This window comes from Micrasema longulum, unplaced genomic scaffold, assembly GCF_059751315.1.
Source record: "Micrasema longulum isolate JH-2025_06_02 unplaced genomic scaffold, ASM5975131v1 h1tg000480l, whole genome shotgun sequence".
Lineage (NCBI taxonomy): Eukaryota > Metazoa > Arthropoda > Insecta > Trichoptera > Brachycentridae > Micrasema > Micrasema longulum.
Genome location: NW_028277677.1, coordinates 608,498 through 627,434, shown reverse-complemented (window position 1 = coordinate 627,434; position 18,937 = coordinate 608,498). Strand labels below are relative to the sequence as shown.

General features: G+C 32.9%; 1 protein-coding gene across 1 annotated transcript in view; it reads right to left on the bottom strand.

Moving 5' to 3' along the window:
• LOC148281290 (uncharacterized) overlaps positions 1-14,692 on the bottom strand; it is a 29,123-nt gene extending 14,431 nt beyond the window's left edge. Inside the window, exons 1-2 of the mRNA XM_088226927.1 lie at positions 14,094-14,692; positions 9,521-9,698 (exon numbers count right to left, since the gene is read on the bottom strand). Coding sequence (XP_088083053.1) covers positions 9,521-9,698; positions 14,094-14,692 — 777 coding nt within the window. The remainder of the gene's footprint in view (positions 1-9,520; positions 9,699-14,093) is intronic.
• Positions 14,693-18,937: the final 4,245 nt, after the last annotated feature.

Here is an 18,937-nt window from a genome sequence, read left to right as displayed (position 1 = left end):
GCGCTTCGCAAAATGCTTGCCATTGCGGCCAAGCATTTAGGAGTTTTTAATAAATATAAATGCATAAAGTTGATAAATACGACTTTTGAAAATATTTTCCTTTCTGCTTATTAGGGCAGAATAAGTGTTATGCAGGCATTATATAGGAGATTCGTTCTAACCGATGAAAGCAGGGTCTGATATTCCTAGCCGCACCTAGCCCTTCTTGAAATATTCATTAAATAAATTAATAAAATTATTAAACAATAAATTATATCCCGGTATTATTTTACGGCGCCGTGTGGATTTGTACGATCCGTCTGAAATAAGCCTAAGTCACTGGTCACAGCGAACCTTGGAGCTTACAAACCGTTTAGGGGCGATGATTTGCCGAGCTTATCAGACCGCGTCCGCCACGCACCAACTAATATATCGATCATCGATATATTACACTTTTACATGTCACACTTTGATTACAGACTGATTAAATTGTTATATCCCGCCCACCGGGACCAATTCACAAAATGCTGATTAATTAATTGGAAATGAATTATGAATTTTCCATATCTAGTAGACACGAATAATAAAATCAAATTACTCTTTGGTGATTTTCGTAACATTTCCTTCCTATTTATTTATTATTTATTTTAACATATTACAACAGAGATGAAGAAGATAATATAAAAGTCTAGGCATCTACAGGGCTTATGACCTGTCAATGGACAAACTCAAAATATTGTTGATAAATCCACCTGGTCCATGAAGAAGTATAGAAATTTGAAAAATAACATTTTCAGGCGTTGCCTAGTATGTATAATTCAATTAGATAAATCTCATCCGCATAAATAAAGGTTTCAGCTCGTTAATTTCACAAACATCAACAGATGGAAGAATTGAAGGAATATAGATGTTCAAATACTGGCAGAATAGTGAATGTTACACAGTGTTTAAACCGGCCATTGACAGGTCATAAGCCCTGTAGATGCCTAGACTTCTATATTACCTTCTCTTAAATGTTCTTCATCTCTGTTGTAATATGTTAATATAAACAGCTCCCCAGGGAGTCGAATCCAGTCCTTGTCTATAAAATTTTGGACAAACTCAAAATATTGTTTATAATTTATTTATTCATATTTTTCTCTTACAAACTATAATTAATAATAAAAGTAATGTGACCTCACTGGGGTTACCCGTGCCGAGGACACCTAACAATAAACCTTTTTTAAATGTATGTGCCCATATGTTATTTGTTTTGCTTTAATTTTGTTTTCATATCTTTTCATTTTAAATAATAATATGTATTCCTAAATAGAAACTTTTTTCGTTAATAATTATACTGTTGTCATTTTACTGAAAATATTATCGAATTCTGCATTTATGATAACCGAATCTTCTACAGAAATGGAAAAGATTAAAAGAAATAATTAAATTTAAGCCTAAATTGTAACTCAAAAACTCCTCGAGGATAAAGATTATTTAGTATTTTGATTCGCAAATATTTTATCATGCCTAGCGCTACTAGAAACAATTTTTTAATTGTTTTTTTTTTTTAATCCGTTTTGGTTTTATAAGAAATAAGTTATGTCTCGTCTGGTTAGGTTAGTCATCGCGTGCTTTTTCAGATTGATTTTAAATTTGTCTCCAGTATAATTTTTCAAGCGGTAAGATAAATCATTGCGAGTCCATTGTATAGTATTATTTACGTTTAAAGATATCAAATTTGTGGGGAAACATTTTAACTAATGTTAGTAAATATTATTATGCAACCACTTACCGACTTTTTATTTTTACAGGTTTCGAGACGTACCCGTTGCATCCCTTAAACTCTGCATGTATTTTACATTTTTTTCGTAAAACAACTACAGAATTTGTCCCTTATTTTGTTTACGTTTTTACTCAGTTCACCATATTTCCACTCTACGGAAATTTTACGGTTAGTATGCTTTTACTCAAGGGGCAATTCTCGTGGATTTTTTATTATCTTATCTAATAAATTAATATAAAAAAATTACTAGATAATTGATACAATTCTTATTAAAATCTATTTCAAAACAAGGGAGATATAGAGGATTAAATTCTAGTCATTTGAATAATGCGAAAAACGAACAATTCATGATATCATAAAATATAATGTAATCGGATGCTGTGACGTCGCCAGAAGTTTTTACATAAATGTCTAGTAATTATAGCTTTATTTTTCTCTGGGTCATTTGTTTACGTTTACGGCTTTCAAGTCCTGTCACTTATCCAACGTTGTTTCGAAGTGGTGTCGTGCGATTTAAAATATTTAAATGTATTCAGCTAAAAGCAATGCTTAATGTTAACTGTGAAGTCCGTCATGATAAATCGAAATAAATTTTGAATGTTTATGTTAAAAAATACTTTAAGTAATGAAAATATCCTTTAAATTGGATATTTTTTATTTTCATCTGTCAACCTGTCAATCCCTGGAGTCGAGAAGGTTTAGTAGGGGTGAAAGGAGCATAGACAATATTATATCGTACACGCGACTTTTAATTTATATGTATGGTATTACCAACATTAAAATAAATCATCACTCGTAAACTGTGACTAAATTTATTGCCAACTTATGAAATTGCCGTTTTTATAAAAGCGAATTTTGCAAATGAAATGATGTATCATAAACGCTAATATAAACATTAACATAGTCTTTAAAACTACTCTATAAGTACAGTATGTTAAATCCGATATTCCTACAGAGTGAAAATACCCTATTCAGCGCAGCTGACGATGGAAGTAGGTATACATACTCGTATTTAATAATATCACACCCCAGAATAATACCGTGGTATGTCTAAACTAGCCATTAATAGATCATAAACATTTTTTGTAAATATTTATTAATGCCTGTAACTATGTATGTTGACATTATAATGCCTAATATTTTTTATGGTATTTGCTTATTCGATTATTGAAATAATATGATAAAAACACTGTAGCATTCGAATTACTGCAGTGTTTTCTCGATTTTTTACTCAATTGTTTTTTTAAGACACTGAAGTTTGTAATATATCTCGCTCAAAAAAAATCGTTGAGATTCTAGAGTGTCCTCTTAAGAAAGAGAAAAAAAATATGTTCAAACTACATTCATGACACAAAACAGTCAAGTTTGTACTTTCGACAGTGTACTTCTAGGGGCGCGATATAATCTGTAGAATAAAAAAAATACGCCGTTCACTATCGGTACATCAAAGTTTTACATCTTTATGAAATTATTTAGTAATTAAAAACAAAAATGTTCATTTTGCTCTTTTTACGTGTATTTTATTATTTAGAAAAAGTTTTTGATAAATATGCTTACTTGCTACATTTATACATTTAAAATAAACGGTAAAAACGTAGTTGATTACCAATTAACACTAGAAACCAGTCTGAAGGTAGAATAATCGTATGTATCGTAAGTTTAAATATTCAACCCTAAACTAGTAATTGGCTAAATAAAGAGAGGCCTAATAATTCGATTAGGGTTAATCGATTAAGTACATCGGAGGCAATAGAACTGACAAAGGACTAAGGAACCAACGTAATACCAAAGTGAATCCTTTCAGTAACCAGATAGGAATGAAATCACGACGGTTTTATGATGTTCCCTTAGCACTTTACTTGAATGACTAAAAGCTTTGTGTGTTTTATTTATAAACCATGCGTGATTAAGCTTTCAGGAAGCTTTTTTCGTCAACTTTCAACTGTTAAATGAAAGTACGAAAACTGGGTAATTGAATTGAAGTACCTCAATTCATTCGGAGACAGAAACAATTCTGGATTATCCAAGACGATAAAATGTGGTTAGTGAGCTTTTCTCATAAAGCTTTAGGTTGAATTTGTTTTATTTTACCATCTGAACAACACAGTTAAGCATATGTATGTTAAAACTCTCGTGTCGGTCATCTGGATGAAGAATACATTTATCTGTGCGAAATAGAACCTGGAGCCCGGACGAATGTTTTCGACTCGATAGCTGCTCTCAGGTATAAATCCTGAATAAGGAAATTGAGTGGAGATAAGTCCGCCTCGTTGTGTAGTGGTTGGCGCGTTCGTCTACTATTTTTGAGGAACCGGGTTCGATTCCTGGTAAGGTGGGCGTAAATAGCCCCGCCACACTTTGCTCCTTGCGCTGCTCATGCTCATGCTCCTCGCGCTGCCGCCCTCTCGCCCGATGTTGCCCTCTCCGCCCACACACTGCTCTAGTCGCGCAATTAATCGCGACGCTCCGCACTTGTTATTTGTCTTTCTATGCAATTAACGGTGAAACTGTGACAGCGTGCGCGCTATGCATTTTTGGTACAGCTAATTATATCAATGGAACAATATGAAATATTTTAATGTTTTTTTTAATATTTTTTATTTCCTTTTTTAATTACTATAAAATTTAAAAAAAGTACTTTATAATCTTTTAGAGAATATTTTCTTTTCTCTTTCTTATATTAAACAAAAATATTATACCTGTCTATTTATTAGATTCATACACATTTCTTGTATACCCATGAACAAGCCATGCCTTTGTGGGATTTTTGTTTACTATTTTTACTGTTAATATGTATTTCATTAATATAAATTTTATTGCATGTAATTATTCTTTATTTTTTCAATACTTTGTTTTACTTTTTAGGTGTATTGTAAAAAAAACTTTTTTTTTTAAATGTCATACAACGAAATATACATCATTCAAAATGACGCGTGCGTCTTGTGCGAGCGCTCGATGCGTACTGCGACCGCGTGATTATGTAACGATCCACTCGCGCTCGTATTGCCGGTCCTTTGACTCGAGCTCAAAAAACCGACAAAATAGGGAGCGGTGGGCACGACGAGGAGCATGACGTGCGGCATGACGAGTTATGTTGCCACACTACGTCTCTGCCTCCTTTCCTCGCTACTTCCCAATACATATTGTTTAATATTTCATTGTTCATGGATTTGCACCCGACACGTAATACTGATCATATTACCGTTAGGAGCGGAAAGGGAATGGTGTGATCACCCTTTAGTAATATTTTTTTTCATTTCTGCATACGCTTATTTGAAAACTGAGAATTTCTATACAGTAAATCAGATATCGTTAAATTATTCTAACTTCTCAAACTTGAATTGATGGATAACATTCCGCTACCAAAATATATTACTGACTATCGCGTACAAAGCACATTTTTCGTTTATAAAATTGAATTTACAATGTTGCAGTGCAAACCGTATAAACTTATCTGCAGAGAATTCTAGTAAACTTTTAAATGTTTGGGGAAAATTTATCGAAAATTCTCAGTACTGAACAATACAAAGAGCTTATTTTATTATGTGCATAGTAATATATTGTTACTTCACAACAACGACTGGGTATATAGTAACTACATGTTTTATTCAATAATGTTTTCAATATTGACACATTGTATTCTTGCTTATTTCTAAATTAGTAGTAAGGCAGTTATAAGATAAATTGATCAATATATCGCGGGGTTATTTAAATCATTATAATATGACGATTGAAATGCGCATCTTGTCTATTTTCTTGTCTAGTTCTTGGAGAAGTATACAAATGTGTTTATAGTGGTTAACTCTAAAGTTACCTAGTTGTAATAACTACCCCACGATATTAAAACAGAATTGGAAAACATTTAGAGAAGGGAATATTAAAGTCTAGGCATTTAAAGGTATTATGGCCTGTCATTGGATGGTTCAATTGGCCACTTCACACATTTTTTAACATCAACAATTTTTTTTTCTAACTTAAAAACCTTTATAAATAAAGCGCGAAACATTGCATCGTCATCGTTTCCCTTTTTGCAAACAGTGGTGCATAGAGCACTGCAATAGTATGCCAAATTCAGTATATTTTTTCATTATTTTTATTTGGAATTTTTACAGCTATTACATAAAAAAAATAAGTAGAAACATATTAACAATACTAGAGCCAATTTAAAAATCCACTGTCAATCTAATAATACATAATATATAAGAAAAAGAGTTTTCGTAATTGTATATGTGAGACGTTTGTATTCATGTGTATGTATGTGAATGTGTGTATATGTGAATGAATGAGGGAGAGTGTGCATGTGCGTGTGTGAATGAATGAGGGAGAGAGTGCGTAAGTATATTTAAAAAATAAATTAAAACTTTTAATTATATTGAAAAGTGTACAAGAAAGAGCTTGGTTAGAAGTTTGATTATAAAAATAAAATAAAAAAATGATAATTTATATCTACTTTCGAAACCTTTTTGTAAATATTTAACTTAAGAAATGTTATAAATTATATTGTTAAAAGTGTGGTAAATTTCTAAACCTTATTCTGAAAAAAAAAAGCAATTTATTTAAAAATTTAATTGATACACACTGAATGACTGTGCAACTAGTCCCATACAATACGGTAGGTAACCACAAAATGCAGTGAATACAATGTAATGTCAACAATAAAGCATAGCAGGTATGACAATACGCGTAAGTTAATTCAAATATAACATACACATACATAATATATAAATAAGAATAACGTAACTAGCAAGTTTGATAAAAATTATTCGAATGATAAAAATCAGGTGTCAATATTAGGATCATCAAGGTGAGACGATCAGTCTTTCACATCGTGATCCAATCCAGAGGCAGTTTAAATATGTCAGTGAACCACCGTTGAAATAAATATTTACTTTGACCCTGCCTGATAGGCGAACGCGCCAACCACTTCACTACGGGACAGACTTATCTCCACTCGATTTTCTTTTTCGGGATTTTCACCTGAAAATATGAGTCGAAAACTCTCGTTTCTGATTCTATTTCACGCAGATAACTGTATTTTCATCCGGCTGGCCACGTACCAATCATTTACAAATTAAAGGTATTTTTGTAAAGGGGTTATGAAAGTACAGGCATTTACGAGATCTATGATCTGTTATCTATTTAAATACATATATCTTGATAATGTATTTCTGGATTGATCCCGGAGGTAGCCTTTCCTCTAAAGATATCCAAATATCTAAAATAAGTACCTATAGTTAAATCAGCTTTAAAATCATAAAATATCATCATTCATGCGTCATACCCTCTTTAAATGATTTCTAAAGCATGATTGACGCATTTTTGGGGCTTTTACGTTATGCTTCATTCGTGATAAAAATAACTCTCTAATATGAAAATCGACTTTTTCACTTCCACGGAAATATCACCACCATTATATCCTTAAACGCACCTGGTGGTGCATAGGATACTGCATTGGTACACCAATTGACGGATTTCTGGCACAAGTTGGTAACCACAAATTTTCGGAAAGTGAGATGTCTTCATAAAGGCATAAAATAATATGAGTTCAAAAAGTAAGTAAAATTATTTCATATTTTATAATATTAAACTTGTAGTTTTATTTGAATAGTTCATTTTGAGATGAGCTTTTAACTTTAAAAGTGCAATATGCAAAGGATAAAAACAAGATAAGATTACCAATGAGGAGAAAAACAGAATCTCAAAACTCATTGTACAAGGGATTAAAGCTGTACAATGAGTTACCTTAAGAGCTAAAAGAAATATAAGGAATTGATTTTTTTTAAATTAATTTGAAGAAAGGATATTCTTGAGGAATTTTGAAAAAAATAGTAATGTCAATAAAAGTTTATAGCTTTTAAGATGTACGAACTAACTAAAACATAAATAAATAAATATCTCACAACTAGTAAAATGTACTTACCAACTTGTGCCAGACACCCGACGAATTATGTTATGCTTATATTGATCGTCTGTTATATAACTGTAATGTGATCAGTCTCACGCTTCCAGTACTGGTTCAGAAACAATGAAATATTGCGGTTCATAATTATCTTTTAAATGAAAATTTCATGTTGACCTTTCCAGAAATGACGCATAGGCGAACACGCTAGCTACTACACTACGAGGCGGACTTATCTCCACTTGATTTCCTTTTTCAAAATGTTTACCTAAGAGTAGCTATCGAATCAAAATCTCTCATATAGAGAACTGTTTTATTCATCTGCCCGGACACGTAAAAATATAACCGTAAAAATATTTATCCTTTTGCATTGTCCTGTACCTTAAAATAAAACTCAGAAATGAACATCTTCTTTGAGAAGAGAATAAGAAGTCGAGGCATTTACAGGTCTGACGATTCCAGCCGTGGAATGGATGTTTAAACATAGACATAATTATTGTAAGTATTTAACAAAGTTAAACCAGACAATGACATGTCATAAGCCTTTTAAATTCCTAAACTTCTTATTTTTATTACATGCATCTAGTGTTCTAATCTACTTAACACTGTTAAATTTTTTTTAAATGTTGAAAGGGAAAAAGTGTAAATTGTTTAAGAAAGGGAAAAGAAATTCGCAAAAAAAATATTTTTTTACTTATATATTAGAACAAATGTTGCACAAAAAAATTTATTAAATTTAAAAACAAAAACTCCCAAACAATTTACATTTTCCCTTACCGCATTTTAAATTTGCGGCGACTGTAGACCACGTTATATAAAAAATATAAATTTTTACCTGGTGTGGTCTCGCAGTAGCGTTTGGCCTCAGGAACGAAAAATCCAAAGTTCTTTTTACTATTTTGTTAGATTTAACTTTTCATTTGTTGATTTCGGTGCAATATTTTTAACAACTTTCTCATTAATGAATAATTCATCATATAGATAAGTATGCTTAATGTTTATTTTATACTCTTAAGTAATTTTTCATATTTATCAGCACGCGTCTTCAGTTCTGTTACAAGTATCATATATTGACTATTTCTTTAAATTACAATTTTCATCTCATTCAAGTTCATCCGACATATATAGCAAACATTGCGCTGCCCTCAACAATTCGAAAAAAAATAGTTTGCAAATCACAATACACAAAAAAAAAGAGATATACATAATTCTTTAGTTCTAATTTATTTATGTGTAACTCGTTACCATAGAAACGGTACTAGCTGGCGGTACTAGCTCACACACGACGGTATACTTCTGCTTGGCGTCATCATTACGAAAGTTCTTTGAGAAAAAAGTCACGGAGCACGATAGGAAAATATCACGTACTGTCCAGTAAAAAAAAATTCTTTGCTACCTATTAGTAACATAAAAAATATTTTTGAATTTGTAATTTTGAATTCCCGCAAAAACGGTCATTCCATTGGCCACGCCTCTAATACGTCACGATTCATGTTCATTTTTAGCTTTGTTTCAAACCATTCAAGTTTTCGTACATCATCACGAATTTTGACGTCACAAACATGTCGCGTTTTTCTAGTGACATATATATAAATATATATTTTTTTTTTTCAAAGTTATAAATTAAAACTTTTCTCCACAATATCCATATTGATTTTGAAAACACAATTTATTATTCAAAATCCATTTCATATATTTTTATCAGTATTCGTAGTACCTACGTGATATTTCCCTATTACCCACGAATTGAAATGTCATTTTCTTTGTGCTAGTGACGTGTCTTTGTAATAGTATGTTACTGAACAATATTAATATTTTCGGATAAATAAAAAGAATTGACAATTATTTTTGCACGTAAATATTTGAAATTTTCTCACCGCTTCACAGGAAGCGAGAACCCGGTCCAGAGCGGCGCTGGAGGCCGCTATGGTCCACAGGTGGCCTGCGCCCCGGGCCGCCTTGGCCCCCTTCCTGAAGTGCGGGTTAATGGACAGATTGTGCCGCACGGAGTTCTTCCATCGGTCATCCTGGGGCTTGAAGTAAGGAAACCTCTCTCTGCAATTATCATCTCGATTCGTTTATATGTATGTTACGTACTTGTATGTTTTTACCAATGATTACCAAAATCAGTATATAGGACATATTCTTCATTTTTTTCGCATTATTTTTTTTTACTGTAACTACGCAGCTGACAAGTGAGATGACACAAGACCGAACGACTTGGAGACTGCATACCAGAAAGGCCAACCCTTGGTGGCCTCGGAAGGGGCGGGGAAGAAAGGAACTCTCTCTCGAACCACGATATCCTCATTTTTAGATATAATAAACAATTCAGGTATCACTCTGTATTTTATATAAATATTTTAAATTTGCATTTTATTTTAATTTGCACAGTTATAAAAAGTTCGTTTTCCGTGAATTCTTTTTTCTCTGATATTTGTGCTAGAAGTATCAACTACTCTGTTATCCTACTTTAAAAAAATATATATTGTATTACGATTATTATAAAACTTTTTACGAGAACTTAACGAAATTGTTTAAACTTTTGAATTATTAACTGATGTTCTGTATGAAAAATAGTTTTATATTACATCATACTTTGAGTTTTTCCTTTCTCTTCTCTCTTTCCTTCCCTCCTTACCCCCTCCTCTCCTAGTATAGGGTAGATATTAAGTCCACTTTTATTTCTTGACAAATATATATTTGTATCAACATTTTGTTCTGTTATGAAAATATTATAATATGCCAAAAATATGTTCATATACCACTGATTTTCTCAAATTGAACGGTTTGGGTGGTAGGAAGAAATTGCCTTAGGGCAATATGCCCGCATTTATGCATATGTATGTAAACTGTACGTGTACCTATATAAAGTGTTTAAATAAATAAATAATTAATTCATAATATTATTATTGTTTATTTTATTATAAAGTTCTTATCATTTGTCAATTTACTGTACTACGTATTATTTTTATAAAAGCCTTCTGGATGTACATATGTATACCAAAGCATAGATACCGGTTTTCGATAATGTCAAAAATCCGAAATATTGTACCAAAAACGCGATTTTGAAAAGATTTCGATATAAGATGAAATTTTATTATTTTGTCCGGTTTTGAAGTTTTAAACTTCAAATGTGATTATTTATCACGCCATGAATATGCCATTCCGCTCATTAAACCGATTAGAAATCAGAATGCTGATTATTTTAATCAAACTCCATCACTAACGTCAGTAGCGACAGTAGCTTCCTAGTCGTTTTAGTCAATTAACATTACTACAATATTTTCAGTTTGTCCAAATTTTTGTAGAGAAGGACTGGATTCAACTCCCTGGGGAGCTGTTTATGTAAACATATTACAACAGAGATGAAGAACATTTAAGAAAAGGTAATATAGAAGTCTAGGCATCTACAGGGCTTATGACCTGTCAATGGCTGGTTTAAGTGGCCACTTTACACACTGTGCAACATTCACCATTCCAGGTGAAATAATTCAATTAGATGAATCTCACCCGCATAAATAAAGGTTTCAGCTCTTTAACTTCACAAACATCAATAGATGAAAGAATTGAAGGAATATAGATGTTCAAATATAGGCGGAATGGTGAATGTTGCACAGTGTGTAAAGTGGCCACTTAAACCAGCCATTGACAGGTCATAAGCCCTGTAGATGCCTAGACTTCTATATTACCTTTTCTTAAATGTTCTTCATCTCTGTTGTGATATGTTTATAACATTACTACTATTAGCCATACCCGCCAACAACACGTTGAATATTTTCTTTATTTAGATTGTATTTAATGCTTACAGACTTGCTTAAAAATTTCCCATTTTTGTATTGTTTGTTTACTCGATTTATATTTTGTTGAATTTGATAAACAGCAAAACATAGTGTTTTAAGAAATGTATGTGTTTGTCAGGTTAAATATATTACTTTCGCGTTATAATACATATACCTACCTAAGCTTAAATTAAAATTGAAGACCTCAAAAATAACCAGTGAATTTATCTAATGTTGATTTACTTTTTATTTTTATTTATTTTTTAAACACTTTTATTTTCAGGATTTCCATCTTTTATAATAATTTTAACCTAAAAACTAAATACATTGAAGCAAAATCATTACGATTTTTAAATGTGTATTATATTCAACAAAATCATCGAGAAAATATCGAAATACCGGGTTTTCTGATATTTGAAATTTTAATATACCAGTATTAGAAAAATGGTCCTATAGTCTATGCTATATATAATACACATGCTACTACAATAAAAACACAATATTTCAACATTGTCTCTTAGTTTTCTTGAGTAGTGATGGCGAGTTTATTGCTATGGAGAAAAATCCTCCAACCAACCAAATAACAAGTTGATGAGAGATATGCAGGTCAAGACGTTATAATATAATAACAGTTTAAACCAGTAAGTACATAAATATACGAAAAAAATATAACAAACGATAATAAGGAAGGGAAGGGGTTGGAAATAAGAAAAGGAGGGGGTCAAATTCAGGTTGAGGGTTCTGTAGAAAGATAATGATGTTAGGATATCACCTTCACTGGCAGTTTTCTGCCATAAACATAAATCAAGAAACATTTTTTTTAAATTGCATAGAATAAATTAAAAGATACAGCAATGCCGTTTTTATATTGGTTCTAAACGAATTTTTACACGATTTTACTAAACAGAGCATTTCAAATATTTCGTGTGGATTTAATATTTTTATCGAATTTTCAGACTTCATATTTCATGTGTAAATCAACCATAACTAATAGGGAAATATCACGTACTACGAATACCAATAAAAAATATATGAAATGGATTCGGAATAATTTATTGTATTTTCAAAATCAATATGGATATTGTGGAAAAATATTTTCATGCATAACTTTATGAAATAAAAATAAAAATATGTCACTAGAAATACGCGACATGTTTGGCATTGATAGCTGTGACGTCAAGATTCGTGACGATGTTCCAAAAAAATTCGAATGGCAAACCAAAGAGCAAAGTTAAAAATGAGCATGAATCGTGAGGTATAGGCGTGGCCAATGCAATGACCGTTTTGCGGGATTTTAAAATTACAAACTTAACAATATTTTGTATGCTAGGTAGGTACTAATAAGTAGCAAAACTATATTTTTTTACTGGACAGTATTTCGTAGACCCTTTTACTTTTTTAAAAATGTTTTAAAAACGTGATATTTCCCTATTGCGTATAGTCAATTATGACGCAGTTGGATACAGCCATTGACGACGAATTACGTCTTAGTGGGGTTAAAGGAAAAACAGTTTCGTGTAGGTAAAGGGTAGCTAGTGGGTATTACTACCGACTACCATAGTAGGTATCGTGCCAAGGGAGTCTGCCTGGTACGGACTGCTCTGTTTATTGACAACTTTAACCTCGCAACCCTTACACACTATACGTAGAACTAGGCATTCTAATTTATATCTACTATAAATCGTGAAACGGAAAATCTTCGGAGGTAACCAAATAATTCATATTTAAATATATGTTGATTGAAGAAGAAGCTGGAATAAAAAATAAAATAAAAAAACTTTACTTGGGTATCATTTTACAAAATTATTTTATCAAATCTTACCGAGTTTCAATACCAAAATAAAATGGCGTTTGAGAGTTTTTAGCGATACGGAAGTAGTATTATTTTATAATGCGAGTAACAAGTAAAAACCTAAGAACCAAAAATTATGTTCCCTTTTTTTAATTCGCCACTTTAATTAAAACCGCTCGCCAGGTTGTGGATAAAATATTTTTTTATAATCAATAGAATATGTTAGTTAGCCAATGAGTAATTCATTTATCAAAATTGGAAGGTAGGTGAAAATGTAAAAATCAGTCAGTTGTACGGTATAACAAAATTGCAGTTTCAGTGAAGAAAATTATAAAATTTATTTATATATCTGTGAAGAGATTGTGTGGGTATTGTTAAATCGGTACATTTATACGGTTTTAGTCAATTGCGTTTTACTAAAACGTATCTTTTTAAGAAAGTCTTACTAAAATTTTAAGTCAAATTAAAATCAATATTCATAAAATCACTTTGTAAAGTGCCCTTGAGGTGGTATTATATTATAAAAATGGCTCTATATAAATTATCCACAATAATAATAATCATGATATTGTCCTCGGCACGGGTAACCTCAGTGAGGTCACATTATTTTTATTATTTATAATTGTTTATAATGTGAAAAGGGAATTTAAAAAATATTTTTGTTATTTCAATGCAGTTAATAAATACATGTTTGATTAAATTACTTGTTTTGGTACAAGATAATGTTTAATTTGTACAATATTACAATACTCATAAATAAATATTTTTTCATACTTGCATGACACAAATTCCGAAACTGATTTACCTTGAAAATATTTTAGCAAAAGAAACCTACACGGAAACTAAAAAACGAAAACTAGCGTTTGTGGCACTTACGATATCCAGTTGTAGATTCCTGATACAGTCAACTGCCCCTTTTCCCTCAGTGCTAGCTCAATGAGTTCAGTGTACGTGTATGGTGGCTTCTTATCAGGAATGATCGAAGGGTTGCTAAGGGTCGTATCCTGGTGACGCCTCGAGCTGTTAGTGATAGCCTTACCCCCGCCTCCGCCTCCTCTCCCAGAGGGCAGATCCTCGCTGCACGAGTTTATGAGGTCGTCGATCTTGAAGTTGAGAAGCCATGACAGGTTGGCGCAGTCCTCAGAGTCTTCCAAGGTGTTGGACCTCCCGGACGCCTCCTGGGAGACAGGATCTACGCTGATCTCCGCCAGAAGCTCTCCCTCCCCGTCCCACTCCTGCGCCTGGTCCAGGTCTTCAACCTGCTCCGGCTTCCATCCTTCCACTATGACTATGTCGTACCATCCGTTTTCTATCTCCACTTCGTCCACGGGCGTCAAATCGAAATGAAAAAACCTTTCTTTTTGTTCTTCTCGGTCATCGATGAACATTTCGGAAGCCTTTCGGAGTGCCGAATCCGAATGTCCACATTCCCCCAAAACATTTTTGGAAAAATCGTTCGTCTCGAATTTGATCATGACGTTTTATGTATCACTCGTTTTATATCTGGAAGTTTGAAATGTCACGGATAACGGATTCTTTTGTTATATTGAAAATATAAGTTTATATGTCAAAGGGCCGATTTTTCGGAGTAGGAACTTTATTTCTAATGTTGTTTTGACAGTTGTATTTATAAATAATAAACATTGGCACGTGCCAAATTTATTTATTCGGTCACTAAGCTACTCATTAGATAAATGTTTGTTGATAGGACTAATCGGGTTGGCGGTGAACTGCAACTAAATAAGCGGTAGTGATTGCGGGCGATAGTGCCTTCAGTCGGTTACCTCCTCTCCAGAGTCCTGACGGCAACATTCGTACCATCCTGTACCCTGTACCCTGTCCCCGCGCCCCACCCACTCACCGCGCTTGTCCGGCGCCCCCCTGCGACAGGTTGCGACACGATACCCAAATATTTCAACCCTATTCAATCAAAATTCTAAGGTAGTTTGCAATAATTAATATCTAATGTTCATTGCATATAATTAAGAATAGTCCAGAAACCGCATACGCGCATCAAACAGAAGGCGACTAAACTACTCCTCAAGGAGTAGTTTTACGTTTTGACCCATTGGTTTTGTTTTAGACGTTGCTCAGTACGTAAAACTCCAGATTTGAATTCAACTATGCCGTGTTGTGTCGTTTTAAAGTGTAGAAATACTGCTGAGAGCTTAAAGAAACAGGATGGGATCACATTTCATGTGTAATTAGCAAATGCATGAGTAAGTAACAAATGCATTACTTTAAAATTTAATAATTTTTCATCTCTCAGATTGTCAAAGATAACAAAATGGAAATTTTGTTTGTGCTGCCAGGGTAGTCAATTTTTTTAGTCTAATTTACTTTTCACATATTATTTAACATGACATAAAAATATCCGCTTTATTTAAAATAAAAATTGTTTAATTTTTTAAGTTCAAAGTTCAATTATTCAATTACTCTTATTAAATGACCCTTTACTTATCTACTCTGTAATGTCAATCAATGTTTCCGCGTGTACAATAAAATTTTAGAGAACTATTTCGAAAAATGTTATTACCTTAATTATATTTTTTTGCGATCTGGCAACATTGCGCAGTGACTTCACGCATGCGCGTGGTGAAAGTGGAACAAAGTAAGGGTTTTTTGACACAGTCCGACGTATTCAAATATGATTCTACGCTCCTTCTGGACTATTCTTAATTATATTGTTTATTGTGTACTTATGAGCACTTAGCATCCTGGACGTTCACTGCTAAAGCTAGGGTTTCCTGGGACAGCGGTGCCCGTATCTTAACGGCCGTAGTGAACGGTGATGCGCTGGACAGCCGTCGTAACGGTGATTAGAGAGTGGTTTCCTAGAAAAACGTTGTTGATAACACTGTTTTCTTAGGAAACCGCTCTCTAATCATCGTTACGACGGCTGTCTACCGCATTATCGTTCACTACGGCCGTTAAGATACGGGCACCGCTGTCCTAGGAAACCCTAGCTTTACTGTTCGTCGGCAGTTCATCTCAGAACTACGGGACGCGAACCTGACGTGGCAAGATGAACAGAAGGGCAGCCGACAGAGACGCCTGGTGGATCTTCGTGGACACTATATGCTCCAACTAGGGAACGGACATGAAATGATGATGATAATATTGTTATGTATTATAAATCATTATACATGCTAATATACTATAGATTACTATAACATGTCCGTAGATATTTTTTTGTATTGTATTTATGTACAATTATTGATTAATTACTGATTGTTGTTACAACTAAATAATAAATAAATATTTATCTGTAATATATATACAGGGTGTTCATTAAACCCTGTCACATGCGAAACCACGATGATCGGTATGAGCAAGAAGACATATTGGCACATTAAATTATTTTTTTAGAAGGAATAAAATTTTTTAAAATAAAATATTTAAAAAAGCAAATGGTTGCTTACTTCTGCAGGTGAGAAACGAAGAGGGAGGGGGAAGTCTGATACTGCGCCGCACTCCCCTCACTTCTCCCCTGCAGAAGTAAGCAACCATTTGGTTTTTTCAATATTTTATTTTTTTAAATTTTATTCCTTCTAAAAAAATAATTTAATGTGCCAATATGTCTTCTTGCCCATACTGATCATTGTGGTGTCGGATGTGACAGGGTTTAAAGAACACTCTGTATAAATAATAAATAACTTTAAAAATCCTCTAAAAACTATGTAATATGGCTAGCGGAATCTATACATAACAATTCATTTTGTCGGCCTCGTGGTGTAATGGTCAGCGTGTTTGCCTACCGTGTAATGGGTCTCGGGTTCGATTCCCGGCATGATTGACATAAAATATTTATTTTAAATGGTGTTTTTACACTGGAAAATTTTATAGTTCCTGGAATGGTACTTGAAGCGTAAGATTGATCATCTTAGTCATGTAACCAAAACATGAGCAAGATACGTGGTGATTGGTGAACCAATACAGTGCCCTATGCACCATTCGGTGCGGAAAGGTAGTGGTGATGATGAAAAAATTATTAAATTTATGTTAAACTATAAAAATATACGTAAGTATCAACTAGTAAACTGAATGAGGCAAACAAATATTTTCGATTGCTAAAAGAATTAAGTTGTATTCTAAATAACACGTCTTTTATTATTATAGATAACTTATAAAGCGCGAAGATTTAGGAATATTGATTTCAACTTGTATTATAGATAACTAATATAGCGCATCGCCATAATTTAAGATTCCTTTAATTTTACTTATTTTTTAAGTTGTATCCTAAATATATATACATTTTTAAATATGGTTTACTTATATATCATATCCAAGATAATAATCTTAATAATAATTAACCTAGACCCTAAGATCCGATCAACTAAGGCCCGTAGGGCCGATTTTAAAATGCTTAAAGTACAGATTCATTCAATTTTGTAAGGGTCTATTTAATATGGTTAGGAGGACAAATTCACTATGACAGTAGGGCCGTTAAATGAGACCTGAAGGACCGAATTTACTTGCACGTAACAGTCGGCGAACGCTTACTGTTATTATTTTTAACTACAGATTCTTCGCTATTAAATTTTAATCGCTTTCTACCCGAACTCTTTGCGTAGATATTGAATATATCATCTGTAATTAAATAACTCCGGCCCGTAGTGCCATTTTAATAAGGCTAAGAAAACATATGGATCAAGGCCCGTAGGGCCGAATTATTTATGCCAAAATTTTAGAATCCTTAAGACCCGTAGGGTTACTAACCAAACTTTTCTACAATTTTTTTGTGGTTTTGGTAGCATTATTTTGAGTAACAGATTTTTTTTATTACATTTAGATTGCTTCAAACAAAAAAAAATAAATTGTGAAGCCCCAAGTGGCAATACTTCTAGGTGTCCGAAATTCTTATCAACCGAGACCCGGAGGGTCGATGAATTTAGGCCCGTAGGATCAATGAAACAAGGCCCGGAAAACAGATTAAATGTGGCCGGAAGGACTGAGTTTTCCGTCATGTAACTTACTAATTTCTAATCAATTGTCTGTTTTGAGTTTTATGAGGTTCACATATTTATATTATTATGCGTTTCGTGACATTTTCAAGGCTGCTTTTATTTTATCCCAACGATAAAATAAGCTTGTATACGTACACAAATTTTTTATTAAGAGGTCAAATTAAGATAGAAATCATGAAAAAATGTTTTTCACTTAATTGCTACTCTCAGGTAAAAATCTAGAAAAGGGAAATCAGGTGAAGATTATCCCGCCTCGTGATATACTGGTTAGCGCGTTTGCCTACCATCCCTGGGGCCTCCAGTTCAATTCCGTTTGAAATGAAATTAATATTTATCGAAAAAGATGCTAATTTGATGACGACTTTTGTATGATTTACGAATTTATATTTCACTCTCCCTGGACTGGATCTTAGGCGTAAGACTATTTATTTTGCCTCATATAAGAGTATATATAGAATTATCAAGATAATTATTTACTACATCTGAGCATCAAACCAGTGTCTTACGCACCACAGGGTGCATTTAGCAATACGATGATTACAGTATTTCAAAAAATATAAATAATGTATAATAGTTATAATAATAGCATTACCACCTAACTAAAATATTAACTTCGATTTTACTACCTCTGCGATCTGCTATTCCGTACTCAACGAATTTTTTTCGCCATCGCTCAAAATTTTCGCTTTTGGCAACCAAGTTTTTATTCTTTGAGGTTGGCGTTTCTGAATTATAGCACATGCTGACAACCGT